The 23,635-nt window shown below is 46.0% G+C and overlaps 1 protein-coding gene across 3 annotated transcripts in view; it reads right to left on the bottom strand.

Annotated features, from left to right (window-relative positions):
- PCSK6 (proprotein convertase subtilisin/kexin type 6) overlaps window positions 1-23,635 on the bottom strand; it is a 110,259-nt gene that overhangs the window by 45,525 nt on the left and 41,099 nt on the right. For all 3 annotated transcript variants that reach the window (XM_048481958.1, XM_048481957.1, XM_048481959.1), the window contains 7 exons: window positions 22,260-22,370; window positions 18,023-18,166; window positions 14,963-15,039; window positions 11,020-11,108; window positions 4,242-4,414; window positions 3,019-3,231; window positions 617-717 (listed from right to left, as the gene is read on the bottom strand). In XM_048481958.1, the coding sequence (XP_048337915.1) occupies window positions 617-717; window positions 3,019-3,231; window positions 4,242-4,414; window positions 11,020-11,108; window positions 14,963-15,039; window positions 18,023-18,166; window positions 22,260-22,370 (908 nt within the window). The remainder of the gene's footprint in view (window positions 1-616; window positions 718-3,018; window positions 3,232-4,241; window positions 4,415-11,019; window positions 11,109-14,962; window positions 15,040-18,022; window positions 18,167-22,259; window positions 22,371-23,635) is intronic.

Genomic DNA, 23,635 nt, shown 5'->3' on the forward strand with positions numbered 1-23,635 from the left:
CAGCCTTCTCCCAATAACGAAACCAACTGTCTCTGCTACTGCGAATTCACAGCAGCCGGTGCTACATTAGTGATGGAGGCATCCGTCGCAGCATGGGTGTACTAAAGGAAGTGTGACATTCGAGTTTGGAGATCATTCTATTCTTCCCCACTGTAAAAAAAAATAAAGCAGGCTGCAAAATTTGGAAAGGGGAAATGAACTGGGAACGTTTGGTGGCACTGGGCCAATTTAGAAGAAGAAAAAGAAGAAGAGTTTGGATTTATATCCCCCTTTCTCTCCTGAAAGGAGACTTAAAGGGGCTTACAATCTCCTTTCCCTTCTCCCCCCTCCCCCCGCCACAACAAACACCCTGTGAGGTGGGTGGGGCTCACAGAACTCCAAAGAACTGTGACTCACTAGCCCAAGGGCACCCAGCTGGCATGTGCACAAACTAATCCAGTTTACCAGATAAGCCTCCACCGCTCAATTGACAGAGCGGGGAATCAAACCTGGTTCTCCAGATTAAAGTGCACCTGCTCTTAATCACTGTACCACACTGGCTCTCTTCATCTCTTTATCATCTCTTCCCTGGAAGAGGAGTGTAGATAAAGTGGATTCACAGAGGATAGGTTCTTACTTGGCCTCCAGCGCCAAAGCGATGATTCCTGCCACCATGGGGGCAGACACAGAGGTCCCTGTGTGGCCATCTGTGCAGCGTTTCCTCAGATCTGTGGTAACCTAATGACAAATGAGGGTACAGTTGTTAGGTGGCAAGCAAAAATTAGCGGTCAGGGTCAGACAATATATGGGAACACTGAGAAGAAGGGAGAACATCCCATACGGACAATTTTTGAAGTAATCTGACCATGATACATGTAGTGCCATCAAGCCACAACTGACTTATGGCAATCCCAGCAAGAGGCTTTCAAACCAGCTGAGAAGCAGAGGTGGCTTGCCCTTTCCGCACAGACACTTTGAAATGCTTCGAGGCAGGAAATCAAATGTTTCCTCCATGGAGTTCCACATTGTTTTTCCCCCTTTCCATTCTCAAAATGTTTTATTTCCAGCTTGGAAATGTTTTAAATGAATCCCCTTTGAAAACTATTCTTCAGTCTGAAATGTTTTAAAAAGGGATTCTCTGTTGTGTGACCAGAAAAAGGGATTCTCTGTTGTGTGACCAGGAAAGGAGATTCTCTGTTGTGTGACCAGGAAAGGAGATTCTCTGTTGTGTGACCAGAAAAAGGGATTCTCTGTTGTGTGACCAGGAAAGGGGATTCTCTGTTGTGTGACCAAGGAAGGGGATTCTCTGTTGTGTCAACAGAAAAGGGGATTCTCTGTTGTGTCAACAGGAAAAAGGGATTCTTTGTTGTGTGAACCCTTTAAAACATTTCTCCTGCCATCTCTGAACTACCTCTTTGGCACCATTTTCTGAGCTTACCCTCCCGTTCCCCCCTCACTTGTTTTTGCAAGCATTTTTGTGATAAGGGAAGGGGAGGGGGCTTAATCTTCACATCATTGACTGAAGAGGACTCAGGGGGAATTGCAACGGGAGGCTGCTAAGCAGGAGGAGGAGGAGGAGGAGGAGAAGTTTGGATTTATATCCCACCTTTCTCTCCTGTAAGGTGGCTTACAAGTTCCTTTCCCTTCCTTTCCCCACAACAGACACCTTGGGAGGTAGGGACTGAGAGTTCCGAAAAACTGACTAGCCCAAGGTCACCCAGCAGGAATGTAGTAGTGAGAAAACACAGCTGGTTCATCAGATAAGCCTCCGCCACTCCAGTGGAGGAGTGGGGAATCATACTCGGCTCTCCAGATTAGAATCCACCTGCTCTTAACCACCACACTAGCTTTGGAAAAGGAGAAAGAGGGAGGAAGAGGAGGTTGAAAATTAAGTAGACTGTAGAGTTTGAGGTCAAAAGAGAAACCACTGAAGAAAGGTCAAGAGCTATCCAGAAGAAGAATGGTCATCTCCCCTCTGCACCAGACCACCTAGCTCAGGTTGTCCTCAAAGGCCATCCTGTGCATGCCCTCCTGAAGTTAGGCTGGCATGTATCGAAGACGGGGCCTTCACAAGGGTGGCACCCCTGCTGTGGAACATTACAATGATCAATGCTTATCGAGTTCTTTTTCTTATTTTCTAAAACGTTTTCGATTCCCTACAGCTGATTTCTACTAACAAACTGTTTGGAGGTGGATTTAGGTTGTGGTTTCTAAAAGCTGTAGTTTCTGTTCTTTTTTAATGCTCATTCAAGGATTTTGATTAATTTATGTTTTGTGTGGCTGTTCTACTATGGGATGTTTGAGGCCTTTAAGAGTCATTTCATTCCACTTAATGGCTCTTCCTCTAAATTGATAAACATTCAGAATAATTCTACAATGGCCAGAAACTGGGGAGAGGTCTTTTAAAGTGTTACGGATTTACTCCCACATATTCATGGGATTGCTATTTAACATTTGGGTAGAGAGATTATCTTTTTTTCCTCAAAAATTCTGTTTAAAGTGTCTGCAGTGAGGAGTTTTTGAGATGCCAACAGATTTTTAAGTGTCCACTTTTAAGTGTCCACTTTTGGACAGTCAGCTTAGCCTAGCGGTTCCTCTCCAATCGCATCAGTTATTATATTGTCATTTTACTGTTCACACTGTACACTGCCTAGTCATTAAAAAGAAGATAAGCTATTAACATTTTGCATAAATAAGTGCTTCCTGACACAACCTAATAATTTTAAAAAAAGAACCTCAGAGTTGAATGGGTGGGAGTTTAGAATATGTCCGTGTCCTTGTAGAATAACTGATTGCTAACAAAGGCCCGGCTATTAGAAGGGAGAATGAAGTGTTTAGATTGGTGAGTGGAACCTAGCCTAGGCTGAAAAATGGATTTTCAAACTGCTTCTCCTCCATCTAAATCCCTTGCTGCGGATTGTCTCTGATCTGGGGGGCGTAGAACTGGACAATCCACACCCTAAGTCTGAATTTGGGCACAGATCTGTCCAATCCCCAACAGGCAGATAGGTTAACCAGTCTAAGCCTGTGTTGACTTACAATTTGACGCTCATAGAAAGCCCCACTGCTGTAGGTTGTGGCAAGGGTGGACGCACATTCCTCCAAGTACCACGGTTTGTTTCCATTCTCGGTGGTGCTGCTGACAGAGACAGTGTAGATGCTGTTGGTGTATCCATCGCAAGAGCAGTGGTCCCCCGCTCTGCCACCGTTTCCAGAGGCCCAGACAAAAATAGAACCCCGCCCTTTACGGCCCTAAGCGTCCATCCCAAAAAAAGAAAGAACAGAAGAGAGTGAGCTACAGGGAAGGCCTGACCCGTCATATTTACACCTTCTCCCACCCCCGATCTCTGAACATATTTTCACGAATGTAAGTTTTAGAACAGAGAAACAGTAGCTAGGGAGAGAAAAGCAAAGCTTCATGGTAGGATATTCTTATTTTACATAAATAAATAAAAGAGAGTTGGATGTACACCCTGCTCTTCTCAACCGTTAAGGAGTCTCAAAGCAACTTACAAATGTTTTCCCTTCCCCTCCTCAAACCAGACACCCTGTGAGGTAGGTGGGGCTGAGAGAGTACTGAAAGAACTGTGACTTGCCCAAGGTCACCCAGCAGGCTTAACGTGAAGGAACGGGGAATCAAACCCTGTTCACCAAATGACCATCCACAGTTCATGCGAAGGTATCATATCGTAAATTTAATTTATATACCGCCCTCCCCCAAAAGGCTCTGGGTGGTGCACAACAATATAATAACACTATCAGTAATCATAACATCCTACTACAACATCAAAAAACATAATATCTTAGCCTATTAACCATTGAAATAATTCAAAATTGTTCTTCTTATGGAAATGTTATCTTTTTATAAGTTTCCTAATTTAAGTCAATAGTAATTGTGAGTTATTTCATGCGTGTTATTACATAAATGTTTAGTTTGTAATGTTCGTTTTTTGTATTTTTCTTGTTAATATAGTTTTTTAAAACTCAAAAAAACCCATAATATCAATAAACAAAGGATCAGTAAACATAGGAGGAATCAAACTCAAACTCAGTACTCCAGATAAGAGTCCAGCACTCTTAATCACAATACCATGCTGGTTCTCCAAGTTCTACCTGACTCAGTCCTTGCTAGAAATGGCTTATGTGAAAATAAAATTAAAGGCAAATCCAAGCACCTCAAGATGGGCTTTTGGACCATGGATTGGACTCTAGGATTGCCAGCCCCCCCCCCCCCGGCCACTAGTGGGGGAGGTCTCCCATACCTTCTTAATGCCCTGTTCAAAAGCCTGCTTAGTCAAAGGGCCAGGCCCGTCCACTGTCCGGCCATCATCGTCTGGCCCCCAGCTGGCACTGTAGATGTGAATGTACTCTGGGTGGACGCCAATCGCTCTTGCTTCGACAACATCTGTGACGTCACCATCCAACATGCGAATACCTAAAAGCAGACACATCCCAGAAAAGGAAAATCTAGAAATTACATCTTCAAGGGCTCCGATGGAAGAGCGAAAAAGATGGTTATCGAGGGCTTTCATTTCGAAGCGTGCCCAAGGAATGAAACGCTGCAGATATCAAAAAAGGCTGTCCTCTTGAAGAAGCTGCCCTAAATATGCTTGGCAAACACCAGGATCACCATTTGGGGTCATCTTTCCCACCCCATAATTCAGCTGCAAAATGATTTCTTGTTGTAGACAAGTAATGCGAAGCATATTTGAATGACAGGTTTTGAATGACAAAGAGGTTTTTTCAGAACCTTATTTTAGAATCTTTTGGTCCCCTGTGTCCGAACTTTGCATGGTTCCACATCTCCCAAGAGCTAGCTCTGACAATCTGGAAATCAGGAAGGAGAAGGTCCAACAGGTAAGTAAACATGGACAGATTGCAATGTCACAGCAATTTAAATCAAATAAAGGGACCAGGCCAGAGGAACAAACAGGTAGGACCCTCCTGGGCCCTTTAGCCTCAACCGGGCTATAGTTCAATACAACTGTAGCCCGATAGAGTTCACTGGCTTGGCCAACTGCCTCCTTTCAAACTGCTAGTCCAAGCAAAGTCATACATGTTAGAAAAATCATTATTTGTATAATGATCTGCACCTTGAACTGGGTCCAGAAGTAACAGAAAGCCAGTGCTATTTGCTGCAATAGGAACCCTTTGGATCACCTTAGTCAAAAAGTGAGCCTCAGAATTCTGAGCCTTCTGTCATATCTGAACAATCTTCAAGTGAGTGTCCTAGATAACGAGCATTGCAGTAGTCCAGCATGGAGACTACCAAAGAGTAGCCCACCAAGACAAAATATTCATTTGGCCAAACCTGCAGTAAAATGGAATCACAACTAACAAAACGGGATTCCTTTCCTTTCTGTCCAGATGACAGAAAACCTTAACTTTTTAAAAAAGCAAAACGTTCATTAAAATTTAAAGGTATCAAAGACATTCTGATTTTTATTTTTAAACAGAAGGATGAAGCACATAGTATTTGGATTACCTTGGGCATCTAAGCCTCCCAGGTCGATTTTGAAAACCCAAAGCAACAGCCAGCTGTGTTTAGAAAAAGAGGAGAGGAGGGATCGGCCTCATTGAGAAGTCTCTTGCACAAGATCCACAAGACTTATCAAAATGAACAGAATTCATGTGACAGCTGTTCCTGTTGGATTGTGCCCAGAATCTTACTTGCAGTTGAATGCAAAAATAATAATACCAAGCAATATCAGAGCAAATAGGGAAGACAAGACTGAAAATACAAAATTAAGTAGGGTGTCCAACCTTGGACATAATCTATAAACTCCCATAAGCATGAGAGTCAATCTGAAAAGTTTCTGGAGGCCTGACTCATCCCTCTGCAAAGAGGCAGGGTCGAATATTTGTCACAGTTCAGAGGACAGCGGTGGGTGGCGGACCATTACAGAGAGGAAGAGAAGCAGACTGTAATTTTAGCTCCTAATATAGCCAGGCACCAACGGCCCCTTTCCATTAAAAATAAAAAAGCAAGAATGTTTTCCTGCATATATTTTTCCTTCAAAAACTACAAAATAAAAACAACAGCCGAAAGATTTAATTATAGCTGCAGCTGTATCACGGACAGCCGTCAACATAAACAGATTCCCTTTCTAAACATTATCCATGCTTGCAGAGGACAACCTTGGATAATGTGCAAACGTTTAGCAAAAACTAGCTGAATCTTCACGAGCACTTTCCCAAAACTTTACGGCTGAAATGCAACTATAAAATGACGGCTGGGTGTGTGTGTGCCCCCTTACCAAACAGTTTTGTCGAGCAATATTAGACGTCATCTGCATTCCTTGATCCCCGCCCGCTGCTGCATTAGAGATCTATTTTTCTTGCCCCAAGAAAGGTTTATGATGTTTGGATGTCTTTGAGTGTTTTTGTTATGCCCAGGCTGGCCTGATCTCATCAGATCTCACAAAAGCTAAGCAGGGTTAGAACTTGGATGGGAGACCACCCAGGAAGCTTAGAGTCTCTACATAAACCGAGGTAAGGACAAACCATCTCTGAACGTCTCTTGCCTTGGAAATCCTGTGTGGTCACCGTTAAGTCAGCTATGTAGAGGCAGCCGATGGCAAACCACTACTGAACGTCTCTTGCCTTGGAAATCCTAGGGGGTAGCCATAGCTTGGCAGTGACCTGAATGGCAAAAAAGAAAGAAAGACAACTTCCCCCAGGGGTCCAAATGGCTAGGAAGTGGAATATCCTGTTTTTAAACTGGATTTCCATCTTTTCTACATCGCTCACAATTTGTGGATAGCCTGCTGAGGCTCAAGTCTATTTGCAATGTGCAACAGATGCTCGTTACATACAGAGGTCAACAGTTCTATTTCTGTGTTTCTGATGCAGATGAGGAAGTGCTAAACAAGGGGTTTGTTGGGGGAGAGGAAGGGAAAGGAGCTCGTAAGCCACCTCTTCCAATTACAGGAGAGAAAGGTGGGGTATAAATCCAAACTCTTCTTTTTCTTCTTTGGGCCTGTTGTACTATCCACCTTTTGCTCAGACGTTTTAAGTCTACTGTCAAAGTACCCAACATCTCTTTGCTGCTGTCAAGTAGAAGAGTTTGGATTTATATCTCCCTTTTCTCTATCATTAAGAAGTCTCAGCCTATAAACTCCTTCCTTTCTCTTCCCCACAACAGACCCCTTTATGAGGTACGTGGGGCTGAGAGAGTTCTGAGAGAACTGTGACTGGCCCACCACCACCCTGCAGGCTTCACGTGTAGCAGCAGCAAAACAAATCCAGGTCACCAGATAGGAGTTCGCCGCTTATGTGGGTGAGTGGGGAAGCAAACCTGGTTCTCCAGATTAGAGTCCACCGCTCTTAACCACCACACCATGCTGGCTCATGATAGAAACGAGAGAGAGAGAGAGAGAGAGAGAGAGAGAGAGGGAGGGAGGGAGGGAGGGAGAGAGGGAGAGGGAGAGAGGGAGGGAGGGAGAGAGAGGGAGGGAGGGAGAGAGAGAGAGAGGGAGGGGGAGAGAGAGAGGAAGGGAGAGAGAGGGGGAGGGAGAGAGAGAGAGGGGGGAGGGAGAGAGAGAGGGGGAGAGAGAGGGAGGGAGAGAGGGAAAGAGGGAGAGGGAGGGAGAGAGGGAGGGAGGGAGAGAGGGAGAGAGAGAGAGAGGGAGAAGCTGCCAGTCAAAGTCTACTTGAAGTCACCCCCAGGCAGAAAAAAACCCCACGCCATCAGCATTTGGGAGGATGAAGAAAAAGACAACTTGGTTTTTATATCCCAATTTTCTTGACCTTACGGAGACTTGAAGTAGACTTCCCCTCTCACACAACAGGCATCTTGTGAGGTAGGTGAGGCTGATGGAGTTCTGAGAGAACTGTGACAAGCCCAAGGTCACCCAACAGGCTATACATGGAAGCGCATTAGCCAGTTGCTGAACACTTGCCATCTCTCTGGCAAAGCGTTCTTCTCTCTTTGAAAAATTCTTCCAATTCTTCAAATCGCTTCAGTGGTAGCAAGGGGGGGGGGGGCACAATTTGAATTCCTTGTGGCTAAAAAGCAAGGTGCAAAGAAATGCATTTAAAAACCGAGGTATGCATACAGCTATCGGAACAGGTGTGTCGTTTTCCAGTGTGTTTCCTGGATGATTTAACTTGATCCACAGATATTTTTCGAACGCTGTGGAGTGTGACCAGTTCAGGCATCCAAAGCAGCAAAACTTGGCGAGTGTCCTTTTTACTGTGACTTGTTTTTCAAGTGATTCGTGCTAGGCTCTGGAATCAATTGCATCAATCTTTCAGGTGCCACTGGGCTTGGCTACAAACAGATGAACACAGATACCCCTTTGCTTAATATCAGAGCCATAGTGAGGGGGAACTGCGCCCCTGCCACACCCCAGAACACCCCCACCACTTCCACGCACCGGCACATGCCCAGTGCGTCACGCTCCCCCTTGGCGCTACGCCACTGCTTAATATTACAGTTGTCTATGTTTATTTTTGTAAAAAAGAGTCTGTATCTGATCTCTTATTATTCAATTGAGATATTTATAGCCTGCTTTATATATAAGAGTTATAAGAGACAACAGGGGCCATGAAGTGGCTTCCAAAATTGTTCTCTCCTACAATATTTTCTTCTTAACCCTTTAAGGCAAGTTAAACTGAGACAGAAGGACATGCTCAAAGTCACCTGACCAGCTATCACAGCAGAGTAAGAATGTGAACGTGGGACTTCAAAATCCTAACTCATACACCACTGTGGCTCTCAATTCAAATGGTAGGAATCCTGCCCCCTCATAAGTATAATGGGTGTGGAATTCTGTGACGAACTTCCAAGCGCAGGCCTTCCAGCACCATCTGGAAATATTTATTCCGGAAAACCTTTGAAGCAGTTTGGCAGAGTGGGGATCTGAATTCGTGTCACCCAGATCCTAGCCTGACACTCCAAACCACAACAAACGGAAGAGAAAATTTTGGATTTATACCCTGCTTTTCTCAACCATAAGGAGTCTCAAAGTGGTTTACAAACACCTTCCCTTCTTCACTCCACAACAGACACCTTGTGAGGTAGGCAGGGCTGAGAGAGTTCTGAGAGAACTGTGACTAGCCCAAGCTAGACTTCATGTGGAGGAGTGAGGAATTAAACCCGAATTGCAAGATTACAGTCTGCCGCTCATGTGGAAGAATGAGGAATCAAACTCAGTTCTCCAGATTGGAGTCCACTGCTCTTAACCACTGCACCATGCCAGTGGCGTAACATCAAGGGGATGGGGGGGGGGGGATACGACACACCAGTCAGGCGCCGGTGTGGGGGCGTGGCGGGGACATTCCGGGGTGTGGTGGCGGGCGTGGATGCAGGTGTGACAGGGGCGCAGGATGCATGCTTGCCCCAAGCTTAGTTCCCCCTTGCTCCGGCCCATCACCCTGCTAGCTAAATGGAGAAGCAAATGGAAGATTATGCTGTTAATAGTATCCCAGTTTGAGTGGCTCGTGGCTTCCAGCCACCTCTCCCTCACACGCACGTCACGTTGTCTGAACGGCTCCTTCCACATCTTTCCATCAGCCTTATTAATGCATACAAGACAGGGAAAAACACATCTCCTTAACCACGTAACATCAGATGTTGTTAGGCCGGCCAGCCACTGAAGCCTGGCGTAAGCACAACTACGAGAGAATCTACGGTCTGTCAGACAGAAATAGAGGTTAAAGAGAGGAGATGAGAAAGAGGGGGAATCAATCAGCCGTTTCCCACAGTGTAAGCAATAAAAACCTCAGCTGGCGGATGGCTTTAAAGAGCCGGTGGAAGGAAAGAAAGATGGGCCTGCATTCCTCTTTTTGTTTATTGAGCAGTAAATGTATTTTGCCCTAAGCAAAGAAGGGAACAGAACGGGAGAGCGATGAAAGAGCTGCAAGGCGGAAAAAATTAGATTGCAGTTTGCTGAGAACAATCAACGGGGCTCCCCACCAAGCCAAGTGCGCTCTTCCCCAGTTTGTGTTTGCAGCCATTTCGACTGACTGGTGATGATTGTACAATTTATTTCATTTGTTTAGATATGTATATCCAGCTTCTCTGCCCAATGCGGCCCAAAGCAGCTGACTTTATTCTCTTTTCTTCCATTTTACCCTCATAACACCCCTGCGAGGTAGGTGAGGCTGACAGCATGTGGCTAAACCAAGGTCACCCAGCAAACCTCTATGGCAGAGTGGGGATATCGCTTTTGGCAATAAGAGTTTTGCAAGAAAATGTTTTAAAAGCAGAAGAATCACTGTTAGGACTATTCACTCCCTGAGATTTTGTGGCAGTCTCCACTTCCTGTGGTTCCGATTTTGCTGTTGGCTGTACCGCCTGCAACAGCCGTTTAGTAGTGGCGCCCACTCCTCTATGTTGGAATTCCCAGGGTGCCGACTGGCTCAAAATGGGACCCCTGAGTGGCTTTGCCAGCTCTCTGCCATGCTCTGACTGCTTCCTTTCACAAAATATAGTTGTCAATTAACTTTGCTTTTTAAAATAATAAAAAAGTCTGCCTGCTTTTTTTCTTTTCTTTCATTTTACCCTCACAACAATCCTGTGAGGTAGGCAAGGCTGACATGGATGGCTTGAAGGCTTTCACAGCCAGAATCAACTGGCCATTGTAGGTTTTCTGAGCTGTGGTCTGGTGTAGGTTTTCTGAGCTGTGGTCTGTGGTCTGGTAGTTTTTGTGCCTAATGTTTCGTCCGCATCTGGGCTGACATCTTCAGAGTCTCCACATCTTCAGAGGTACATCCGGAGGAGCAAAAAACTACCAGACCACAGCCACACAGTCCAGAAAACTCACAACAGCCGCCTGCCTGGAATCCTAAGGATTCTGGACTTCCCTCTGAGGTATATTAGCAAGCAGATGTCTGCAAGACTGTTCCAAGAAAAGGCACACATATTCAAAGCCACCACCTTATTGCCAGGTTGCAGGTTACTTGGCAGAACAGCATGACTGTGTTCACCAGGATTTGAACCCAGAGCCTCCTGGGCCAGGCACTGGCACACCATGCAGTAAGAGATGCTCCAAGTGACAGGTGTGAATACAAGATGCTGTGGGGACATGTGCTTACCTCCAATTCTGGCATTGTACGCTATGCCCACGACGCAATTTGAATTATTAGCGGCCGCCGCAACTTCTCCAGCACACCGGGTGCCGTGCCTAGGAAAAGAATTCACAGTGAGGTTATGTGGGAAACACTCTTTCATTCGAAATAGCAGGACTGTTTGATGTAAGACAGTTCTGTCTTGATAAATAACCTTTTCTTCCTTTCTTGCTTAAAATTGCTATTTTGACGGAAAGAACGCTGCAGGGGGGAGGGGGAGATGAGGGGCTGTGACCCCCTTCCTTCACCCTGTTCCCCCACTTTAAAAAGTTACCCCTGAACTGTTTTACCCACAGCTGGGGGGGGGGGTGCAGAGGAAGAAGTCTTTTCCAAACATGAACTAAATAATGTTCAATGTGCCGCTCCACCCAGGGAACAAATGCGCAACTATTCTGTTCCCTGCTTTTCTGTGTGCAATCAGAGGCCCAGTATGGACACGCCTGTTTTCGGAAGTTTCAAAAGCAAGCCAGAGTTTTTGACCACTAATCCACTCAATTAGTGCAACATTTAAAAGATTAATGTCACCAGGGAGGAAATTCACAGAAAGCCCCCATTTTTTAAAAAAAGAAAAAGAAAAACAGCAACAGAGTCTCTGGCTTCGCCCAGCTTGTTTGGAGAACGCATTCCGCATTGCAGCCAGCCATCTGCAGATTGTGCCGCACAAAATGCTGCCCTTTGGCCCTGCGATGCATCCCTGCTAACCTCCCACACCAAATCTGCACAGATGATACATCTCCAGGCCACATGCAAGGATCGTAACAGCTCGGCTCGGATGTCACACTGAAGCAAAGTTAGGAAAGCTTGCGCAAAACGTGGAACACCAAATGGTAGCCTGGTAAAGCCAAATCATAAACTAGGCTTAAAGCAGAGTTAGCACCAACCACAACTTTGCAATCGACAGCCTGGTAAGAAGTCTGAATCAATGGCAAAAAAAAAAAATGAATCCAGGCGTGATTCGTTTCCAGTAACCCCTTAAAGGCCAACAAGGTTTCAGTTTCAAGAGTCAAACTTCCTTTAAAAAATTTTTTTGAAACAGGTTTATTTCACATCAATTTAAAATATACATACATATACACATAACAGTCATACATTATTTGCTATTCCCAAAGCAGGAATACTCAGTTACAATCCTCATTGTCTTACTATCTGGTTGACTTCACCATCCATCTCTCATAACTTAGCGTTATGGAAAAAAATAATAATAGAAACAGCACATTTCAATACAGCTAAATTCTGTGATACTATTTTAATATTTTGGCTATATCAAACTGAAGATTACCTAGAATATTACTGCATTCGCCATATATCAAAAACTCCTTTCATCGGGTATCTGACAAAGGCAGTTTTGATTCTCGAACATGGATGCCCTGAAAATCTTTCTGGTCTCTGGCTAGTGGACTTGAATCATCTACTGCAGACCAGCATGACCTGAAACTATCTTAAAAGAATCTGAAATTGGGATGTACATATGAAGCAGAAAGAAAAGGAACAGGAGTTGGTTTTTATACCTCACTTTTCTCTACTGAAAGGAATCTCAAAGCAGCTTACAAAATCACCTTACAACAGACACCTAGTGAGGCAGGGGTGGCTGAGAGTTCTGAGAGAACTGTGACTGACCCAAGGTCACCCAGTGGGCATGACGTAGTGGTTAAGAGCAGGTGCACCCTAATCTGTAGAACCCGGTTTGATTCCCCACACAATCTGTGGAGGTTTATCTGGGGAAGTAGATTAGCCTGTGCACTCCAACACATGCCAGCTGGGTGACCTTGGGCTAGTCACAGTTCTTCCGAGCTCTCTCAGTCCCACCCACCTCACAGGGTGTTTGTTGTTGGGGGGGAAGGGAAAGGAGATTCACCAGGTAAGAGTCCACCGCTCATGTGGAAGAGCAGGGAATCAAACCCGGTTCTCCAGATTAGAGCCCACTGCTCTTGACCACTACGCCACATCGGCTCTCAAAGCTAGCCACTAATTCATCACAAATTAACAACAATTTAATAAGACAAAACTATCACAACACGTCACGTATATAAACATACTTTAGCATAACACTGCAATTAACTGCAATTACTACATGTTTCCAGGTAAAGGTCTGCTTTGAACTTATCCTTCATCCAAAATTATTTACAAGAAACTGAAGCAGTAGATGGCTAGAACCAACAGGAAAAAAAAAACCACACAGAAAAGTCCAGGGTTAATACAAGCTGGTACAGGAAAACCCAAAAACCACAGAGATGCTTACAGATGCAATATCAATTCAGATTTTGATATTTTGTCACCATTTCTACTATGTACTTGTGCAGGATAACTAATTTTCACAGGACGAAGCAGTCAAAGGGCTGTGACATGTTTTAGCATAATTCCAATAGGGTTATAGGATCATAGAGTTGGATAGACCCCAAGGACCATAAAGTCCAACCCCCTGCAATGCAGGTACAGGCAAAGCACTCCTGACAGATGGCCATCCAGCCTCTCTTTAAAAACCTCCAAAGGAGACTCCCCCACACTCCCAGGTAGTGCATTCCACTGTCGAACAGCCCTTACTGTCAGGAAGTTTTCCCTGATGATTAGGTGGAACCTCTTTTCCTTCACCTTGAACCCATGACTCCTGGTCCTAGTTTCTGAGGCAGCGGAAAACAAGCTTGCTCCCTCTTCAACATGGCATCGTTTCAAATATTTAAACATAGATATCATGTCCTCCTTAACCTTCACTTCTCCACACTAAACATCTCCAGCTCCCTAAGTCTCTCTTCCTAGGGCACAGATTCCAGCCCTTTTACCATTTCTAAGTTTTGCCCCTCCTCCTCGGACACGTTCCAGCTTGTCAATATGTAGCCTTTCTTTAAGAATTGCTTGGTGTCCAAGAGACTGAACACGAGGAAGTACCACGTACTCTAGGTGAGGGCGAGAGTAGAGTGGTGTAATTACTTCCCTCAATCTAGACACTCTACTCTTATTGATGCATCCCAAAATTGCACTGGTTTTCTTGGCTGCCATATCACACTGCTGACTCATGATAGAAAGAAATGCTGGGGTCACCACAGATTTGCAGAATTGGGGGTGGGGGGGAGGCAGTGTATCACTAGTCAGAGTGTCAAACCAACACTTGGAAGACCTGGGTTGAAATTCTGACTCTGTCATGAAGATAGCTAGTGTGGTGTAGTAGTTCAAGAGTTGGACTGTGATCTGGAAGACCCTGGTTTGAATTCGTATACTGCAGCAGGGTGACCTTGGGTCAGTCACATGCTCTTAGCATAGCCTACCTCACAGGGTTATTGCGATGATAACATGGAGGAGAGGAGAATGCTGTAAGCTGGTTTGGGTCCCCACTGGGGAGAAAGGTGGGCATATAAATGACTAAAATAAAAACGAAGCTTGTGGATCATTTGGGGCAGTCTTTCCCTCTCTCCTGCCTCCGTTTACCACCTCGCAGAATCATTGTGAAGCTAAAATGAGAGGAAGATGCGATTAAACAAACTTTCTGTCGGCAAATTTCTGCCCCTCTTAAAAGGAGTTACTTGATAGAGAATCACAGCCAGAAAAGATGTGGAATCAACTCTAGCTCCCTCTTTCCTCTGTTCTTTCCAAGTCTCGGGGGGAGCAGGGAATAAAATGCAACACTCTCAACTTTGGAAATAACATGCAAACTTGGCCAACAGAATGCAAATTAATCTGCTTTACTGCCCCCCCCCCCCCCCCGGATTTTGATTTTCTTTTTAGAAAGTGTGAAATGCTGGCCTTTTTAGGAACCTTTCCACTCACAGTTCTGTTTTCAGAAAGCAGAATGAACAGACACTGTACAGGTTAGCTATTTTGTCACAAAGAATGGTGGTGGGTTCAGTTCTGCTACCAATCCAATTAAAATGGTCACACACGCAACCCTTTGAAGATTGAAGCAATTGGCTAGACCTACTTATTCTCATTGCTGGCATCGTAGCGCGGGGTTGGATCTTCGTCGCCTCCATTGACATCGTAGCTTGCACGGGGGTCCTAAATCCAGGAGGGGGGGAATCAGTGGGGAAAAATCAGGAGGAGGTTTGTTTGTTTGTTTAATGCCCCACCCATCCCCAGAGGGCTCAGGGCAACAATACAACAAGATAAAACAAGGTACTGTTAAAATAGCAATAAATATTTAAAATGCAACAATACAACAAATCAGCAATTTCATACATGATGACGACTTAACCCCTATGATCTCCTGGGAGGCCAGTGATAATAAATGTTAGCCCAGCTGGCCCCTGAGAAATGCCCAGCGGAAGAGCTGTGTCTTGCAGGCCCTGCAGAAAGAACTCAGATCCCACAGAGCCCTGATCTCGCTTGGGAACCCATACCACCAGGTGGGGGCCAGGACCGAGAAGGCCCTGGCCCTCATCAAGGCCAGCCAGGTTTTCTTTGGGCCAAGGATTACCAGCAGGCTCTTCTTCGAGGAGTAGAGGACCTGATTGGGCAATATGGGGAATTATTGTGACCATGATGCTTCCCAAATACAGTGTCTACCTCCCTTAGCATGACAGTGGTAATTATTGCCAGGAAGGCACGAATTTTGAGCCAATACCCAAAGCTGTTCCAGAGGACCCAACAGTCAGCCATCATGCCCACAGAGAAGTTGCATCTAATCTACCCTCTGAAGTTTCCAGCTGTAGGCAGGCAGTTCAGTGTAATGGGTAGAGTGTTGGACTACAAGACTCAGGTTCGAATATCCACTCTGCCATGGAAGCTGACCTTGAGTCAGTCATACCCTCAGCCTAGCCAACCTCACAGGGTTGTTGTGAGGGTAAAATGGAGGACAGGAGAATGGTGTAACTGCGTTGTATCCCCACTGAGGAGAAAAGCAGGGTATGTATGGAGTAAGTAGGGAAATAAATAACTTAACCAGCATCCTCTAGGGTTTAGCAGCCTGGGGCATTTATTTATCGTACGGTTTGCACTTCTCAAATGCAGACATTTAAAAAGCTTTTGCACAATAAATCTCAAAACCAATTCTTAACAACCACTACACAATATTGCTCAGTCAGATTCAATAAAACAGAATACAATAACTAAAAACGATACCCAAACAACATTGCCAGCCCATGGTCTATAAAATAGAACAGAGAAAGCTAAGTTTTACAGTCTCGCATCCAGATTAATTATTCACTCAAGCAGTTTTGTTGGTACATTTAATAATAATTCCTGGACTTTGCCTTTATAAGAAAGAAGTGGGCATTCTCTTGTGACGTGATTGGCTGTCTTGGCCAGAGGGCTAAAACTGCCAGCCTGCAACCCAGAAACTGTGAATATCCATAAATACCTGCTAGTATGGGACAGTGACTAGAGTGTCAGACTAGGTTCTAGGGGTCTCAGGTTTGAATCCCCACTCTGGCATTGAAGCTTGCCACTAGCACTATCTCAGCCTAACTCACCTCACAGGGTTCTCGTGCAGATTAAACAGAGAAAATTTTGGTCCTCATTCGGGAGAACCGTGATGGTCAATGGATAAAAGAAGAGCATTGTATCAGCCCTGCAGGGGGAGATTTGTGCCTCCCAGATATACCCTGACCGTTTCCCGCTTGTCAACACAGCGTGCGGAAAACAACTTCCCCCTACAATTGCCGCTCCACTTTGGGACATTCCTGGAGATCTGGGCTGGAGCTGGAGAGTGCGGGGTTTGGAGCCGGAGCTCAGCCACAATGTGACGCCATAAAGCTACCCTCGGAAGGTCCCTTATCTTCTGGAGGTCAATTGTAATTCCCAGAGATCCTCCAGATCTCACCTGGAGGCTGTGCAAAAATTGGCATGCATTTCAACAGTAACATTTATTCATCTAGTAAAGTTATCAAAGCAAATAACACATTTTTACACTATGGAGCAAACGTAAGTCTGAACCTAAGTTTAAGTCTGCTAAGCAAAAGGCCCCCCAAATTCTATTATTCATCAAGCTTATTTTCTTGTCCCAGAAGAAGTTTCAGCGTTTCTTTGTTTCGCTCTACTGGCCATTCAAGGCCTTGGTAATCTCTTTTCGCTTTATCTTTTCTCTGGATTATATATATATTTCCATGTGAAGATCACAGTTGATCTTGCTTATAATCCTCTATCTGATACTTAGATTGGCATTTCCATCCATTGATAACATGTAGTCTTGCCCAGAAACCAAATGCCCGGAGATAATAATAAAGATCTTTTCAACGATACTCTGCTACACAACCTCATTAATATCGTATATATGCTTCTGATCATGCCTCCCCCTTTTCTCCAGAGAACCACCTGAATGCTGGCAACTGTAGAAGAGTTTGGATTTATACCCCACCCAGATCCTAACCTGACACTCCAAACCACTACAACAAACTGAGGAGAAAATTTTGGATTTATGCCCTGCTCAAGGAGACTCAAGGTGATTTACAAGCTCCTTTCCCTTCCACTCCCCACAACAGATACCTTGTGAGGTATGTGGGGTGGAGAGACTTCTGAGAGAACTGTGACTAGCCCAAGGTCATCCAACAGGAATATAGGAGTGTGGAAACAGATCTGGTTCATCAGGTGAGCCTCTGCCACTCAGGTGGAGGAGTGGGGAATCAAACCCGGCCTCCAGATTGAGAACCAACCGCCTCTTAACCACTTTCACCACTGCATAGGCTCTCTATGCCATTTTCTAGCCCTCAAACCCATAAAATCGGGTGACTCAGTTTTCACAACAGTGGATGAGTTCAGTGTGCAAACAAGTGTGAGGGAGAGGAGGCTGCACCCAGCCTTCTGCCTCTGTGTCTTCCCTATTGGTCATTGTATTTCATGCAACCTGGGCGCCGTGCGATGGAAATGGGAAACAGACATCCTGTAGCACACTCTGGTATGCAGGCTGCGTCACATTCCACCAAAACGCCGCGACATGCGCTATCATCATCAATAATGTGCAGCAAGTAGCACGCGTTTACGCACAGGGACTTTGCAACAGGTCACAAGATGCCTTAAGAGTTAGGGACGGACGCTTCTTACTTACATAGTTTGGCGCGAGGTCAGGGTGCAGCTTCTCAATGCCGTCGTCGAGAATGGTGATCACGACGTCCCTGCCGGTGTAGCCTCTCCGCCAGGCTGCCAGGACGTTCATTTCCGAGCGGCAGTCGCTGTCATTGTCTTCGCAATGCTGCGGGCCCAAATAAAAGATGGCACGGAGACGTTGCTGGGAGCTTTGTCATGCTTTGCTTCCCACACGCACGCCCACAAGCAACCGCACCACACCGCAGAGTTTGGGATCCGGAGAGCCAAATGTGACTGAGAATGGATGGGAGAGGATTGCGAAGACACCTTTGTGTTCGGCCATCCAACATACCCTGTTTTTCAATACAGGTTACTAAATGGGCCTGGGAGCAAAACCTGATACTTTATCAGCCTCACAAACTGTCATGAGAAGCTCCAGCTGCAGCAGAAGAAACAGTTCACTTTTCCTGCCATGCTCCTGTTCTCTTTTTTTTTTCACCAGGGCATAGGGATGTGTGTATGTGTGTGGGGGGGGAAGGCACCTGGGGCAACAGCTCCGCTGGCTGAAGGAGCAGCCTAGCAGGGTGGGGCCAAGGGGAGGGGTGTGGGGAAGATTCTCCACCCCCTTGTGACCAGCTGGTGTGCGCCCAGGGACATGTGACCCCACATGTCCCTGTGAGCGCTGCACCCCTGCACCAGGGACACTTGTTTATTTATTTGTTTAATTTATATCTTTCTCCCCAGTAGAGACCCAAAGTGGCTCGCGTTGTTCTCCTCAAGCCCATTTTAACTTAACAACAACCCTGTGAGGTAAATTAGGCTGATAGGGTTACTGGCCAAAGGCACTGGCGTAATGCCCATTGGGAAAGATGGGCAGCTGCCCAGGGCATCACCTTGTGGGGGGCATCAAAATGCTGGGTTCGTTTTTGGGTATTTTAGTGGTTTTCCATTTTTGGCCTGCAGGGGGCGCAATTTTTAAGTTAGTGGCACCAAAATTTCAGCGTATCATCAGGAGACTGTCCTTATGCCACCCCACAAGTTTGGTGAAGTTTGGTTTGGTTTGGTGAAGTTTGGTGCCCCTATCCCCCATTGTTTCCAATGGGAGCTAATAGGAGATGGGGGCTACAGTTTTGAGGGTCCATAACTTTGCCCCCTCTGAATCAAACTGCACCAAACCTGGCAGGTATCACTAGGGCAGTCTCCTGATGAGACACTGAAAGTTTTGAGACTGTGCCTTCAGAAATGTCCCCCCCCCCCAGCCTGCAACCCCCATTGACAGCAATGCAGAAAACTCAATGCAGAACAAAGATTCTTGGGCAATTTTTGGGATGTTCTTGCAGGGAGGGCATTCTTGGACGTATCAGCACCAAAATTTCAGGGTATCATCTGGAGACTGTCATGATGGCACCCCCAAGGTTTGGTGTAGTTTGGTTCAGGGGGTCCAAAGTTATGGACCCTCACAAGGGTAGCCCCATCTCCTTAGCAAAGAATGGGGGATGGGGTACCCCCTTTGAGGGTCCATAACTTTGGACCCCCTGAACCAAACTGCACCAAACTTGGGGGGGGTCCCATTAGGATAGTTTCCAGATGATACCTGACATTTTGGTGCTGATACATCCAAAAATGCACCCCCTTCAGGAACATCCCAGAAATTTGCCCAAGAATCTTTGTTCTGCATTGAATTTTCTATATTGCTGTCAATGGGGGTTGCAGGCTGAGGGGCATATTTCTGAAGGCACAGTCTTAAAACTTTCAGGGTCTCATCAGGAGACTGCCCTGATGATACCCCCCAGGTTTGGTGCAGTTTGGTTCAGGGGATTTCAAAAGTTATGGACCTGTTCAAAACCGAAGCCCTTATCTCCTATCAGTTCCCATTGCGTGCCTCGGTTGGCCTAGACAACAGTACAACAATAATAAAAACGGATTAAAAAGCATATACAATACAGGAAATAAATGTTAGGTCGATGGAAACTAATTGGCTGCTTTTAGTAATTTTATGAGGAAGTCTGCCACTATCATACAGAGAAAAGGATCAGGATTCTCCAACAAGTAGTGTAATCTACTCAAAACAGGGAGATCTGGTAAAATAAAGGAGTAAGACCGGCACATACTTGGATCTGATTTCCTTTGAATCTGATACAGTGTAGTAATTCAGGGCCAGAGACCGTCCTTGTTTCATCATTACATGGGCACAATCTTTTAGCCTTTTCTTGCTTATTAAATCTGCCATGTAACAAGGCAGAAGGCATAACATTAAACCTGGCAAGCATTATGGCTCTCCTTTGAGCAAGGTTTATTATGCAATACAGGTAGTGTGCCAAGTGGCCCTGTTGAAACGGGAGAGAAAAATACAGGGGGCAGCCCGTTTTCTTGACTGCAGTGATTAGGGTAGAGAACTCTCTATCCAATAGTTGACCTTTTAATTTTCTATAAGCTTCTGAATAGGACAAAGGGCAAAGTGAATCCACTGACAGTCCAATAGAGGCCATTTTTTTCTTCAATGATGGAAAACCAGGGGTTGGAATGGTGTCAGAGACCAGACGGTGGACCAGGGAATTACAGTCCGAGAGAAAATGAATTCACAGCCAGAATCTAAAAGCCCTCAGCCAAGCGGTTGATTCCAAGGAGTTTTGACCTAACTCCAGACAAAGGGCTGCATAGGGCACTCAATTTGGGGATTAGCTCCCATTGGAAACAATGGGGGATGGGGCACTCCCTTTGGGTGTCCATAACTTTGGACTCCTTAAACCAAACCTCACCAAACTTGGGGGATAGCATAAGCACAGTCTCCTGATGATATGCTGAAATTTTAGTGCTGATATGTCTAAAAATGCACCCCCTGCATGCACCATGTCCTGGTGCAAAAGAATTTGGTCGTGGTGAAGTGGCCGACCATTACAAAATCCATCCTGTGGTTTGCCCGTGGCTACAGTTTCTTCTGCGCCTCGTTACGCCCCTGGCCAAAGGTCACTCAGCAGGCTTCCATGGCAGAGGAGGGATTCAAATCTTGGGGAGGAACTCCGTACAGATTTCCCCCCAAGATGTCTTCCAGTTGTCTTATTTCTGCTCGTCACTAAAATACTGACCCCCTTCCCCCTCAGATGTCTTCAAGACATCTCCTCTTGGTGTGCTGAGCTCAGGAGCTGAGGAGACATCTTATTTTTCTCACCTGGCCATTAAAGCTGTCTGGTCAGTTTCCTCTGCTGCTCACATCTGATGTTTTTTGAGTGCTGCGAGGATTTCCCTGCCTGCAGCTTTTTGGTTAAGGTTTTCCTGAAATGTTTGCTCTGCAGGCTCAGCTGCTGGGAGTCTTTTCATCCCAAAAAGTACATCATTGTACTCTCATCCTACCGATTCTGGCAATATATGGCTGTCCATTTTTTAAAATTTTTGACACACCAACTTCGAAGCTATGCAGATAAGAGTCCACAGTCCATGCTCATTTTCATATCATGTCTGTGTAGCTTCAAAGACAGCTCGTCAAACATTTTAAAGAGGAAATCAGGATGAGCTGAGAACAACCATAAGCCAGCATGGTGTGGTGATTAAGAGCAGGTGCACTCTAATCTGGAGAACTGGGTTTGATTCCCCGCTCTGCCACTTGGACTGTGGAGGCTTATCTGGGGAACCAGATTAGCTTGTGCACTCCAGCACATGCCAGCTGTGTGACCTTGGGCTAGTCACAGCTCTTCAGAGCTCTCTAAGCCCCACACAGGGTGTTTGTTGTGGGGGGCGGGGAGGGAAAGGAGATTGTAAGCCCCTTTGAGTCTCCTTACAGGAGAGAAAGGGGGGGTATGAATCCAAAATTCTTCTCTTCTCTACTTTTTGGGCGGAAAAGCCGCCTAGCCACAGAACCTGAAAGGCAAAAGTCCCAGGAAAACCTTAAGCAAAAAGCTGCAGGTGTGGATAATCCCCACAGAACCACCACAAAATGTCGGGTGTGAGAGATTTAAACTTGGGTGGAAGGCCTCTTTCTGCCGCCTTTTTTGTCCATCCTATCTGAACAAAAAATGAGGAGGCAGCTTTTTAAAAAACATCTTCAAGACATCTTATTTGTGCTGAGCATCATCAGCCTTTGTTAACAATAGGATGCCTTGGAGAATAACAATTCACAATGTCGCCATGAGTTGGAAGCGACTTGATAGCAGTTAATGCATTCACACATGCACATATATGTTGAACAGCTTAATGGCATTCACACGTACACACAGACGCATGCACACACGCACGCACAAGCACACAGCCAAGTGTATAGTTACCATGTACCACATTTCTGGCCAGAGCGGGTCATTGAAAGAAACAAAATGATGGTCGCTTCGAACGTGTCTTTTGACTCTTCGTTTCACTTCTTGTTGCTGTAGCCATTGCACCTGGTTGGGGGGAGGGGGGATTAAAATAGCCATTTTAAGGGGTTAAAATATTCTTCGTTGCAACACCTGGAGGGGTACTCAAAAAACCCCAGCTTTCAGTATTCTAGACAGAGATCACAGTGAATGCAATACCAACAATAAGAGAACCACTTTGTTTTCATGTCAGCCTCACAATGTGTCAGGACTACAAGTCCCAACATGCACCAGTTCCCACGGGTGGTCGTCGAAGTGGGAAGCCGCCGCAAATAGGAACCTGGGACAGGAGAAAGAACTACGGCGATTGGATAGTGCGATGGTTCGAACCATCCTTAAATGCTGGAACTGAGGGGAGATCCTCAGTTCCAGCACCCTGTAGCTAGGGCGACACAATTCAATAAAGTTCTTCTGTTCAAGTTAACTTTGTCTGAGTGTGTGCAGCCTTACATTTTGCTGGAACTTTTCACTCTGTTCTACCATAGATCCAGAACTCCTGCAAGTATGGCTGGGTCAGGAGAACACCTTACCCATTTGGGGCTCTCCCCCGTAGGAAGGGGGACCCCGTCTGATGCCCTACACCTGATCGAGTGGGCGAGAGACCCCCCCTCATGCATCTTGGACAGGAGTTGGAGAGGACAGGAGAGAGAGAGAGAGAGAGAGAGAGAGAGAGAGAGCGCCACGAAACCTCCCTGATGGTTGAGATGGCAGTGGAGGACGATGCGATTGGGGAGCTATGAACTGAACTACGCTCTCTGCGGAGACAGCTGAGTGACCTGGCCACCCCCAGACTCTGAGCTGACGACACAAGCACAGCTAGGGGGACCGTGCCACCCTCCCGATGCGAACCGGCACTTCTACTCAGACCCCGGAAGAGCTTCAAGGTGGACTTTAGTGGGGACCCTGACGAGCTTGCCTTTTTCCTAATCCAGGTGGGCTCATACATGGAGGTCCACGGCGATGCCTTCCACTCGGACTGAGAACGAGTCTTCAAAATAGAGACTCGGCTCCGGGGAGAAGCTGCTAATTGGCTGGTTGGATTGGTAGAGGAGAATGGTCTGGAGATCTACAACCTGGAGCAGTTCCTGCTAGCCCTACGACGATGGTTCGAGGACCCTTTACCAGAGGAGAAAGTCAAGGCGGTCGTTCGGTGAGTGAGTTCACTGCCGAATTCCGCAGATTGGCCAGCCAACTGCACGGGTGGCCCGAGATGGTCCTCGTCCAATTATTCAAAGACGCCCTCCATCCCAAAGGATGGCCTCCCTGTGTAGTCTGACAAAGTAATCTTCTGA

Source organism: Sphaerodactylus townsendi, linkage group LG17 (genome assembly GCF_021028975.2).
Source record: "Sphaerodactylus townsendi isolate TG3544 linkage group LG17, MPM_Stown_v2.3, whole genome shotgun sequence".
Taxonomy (NCBI): domain Eukaryota; kingdom Metazoa; phylum Chordata; class Lepidosauria; order Squamata; family Sphaerodactylidae; genus Sphaerodactylus; species Sphaerodactylus townsendi.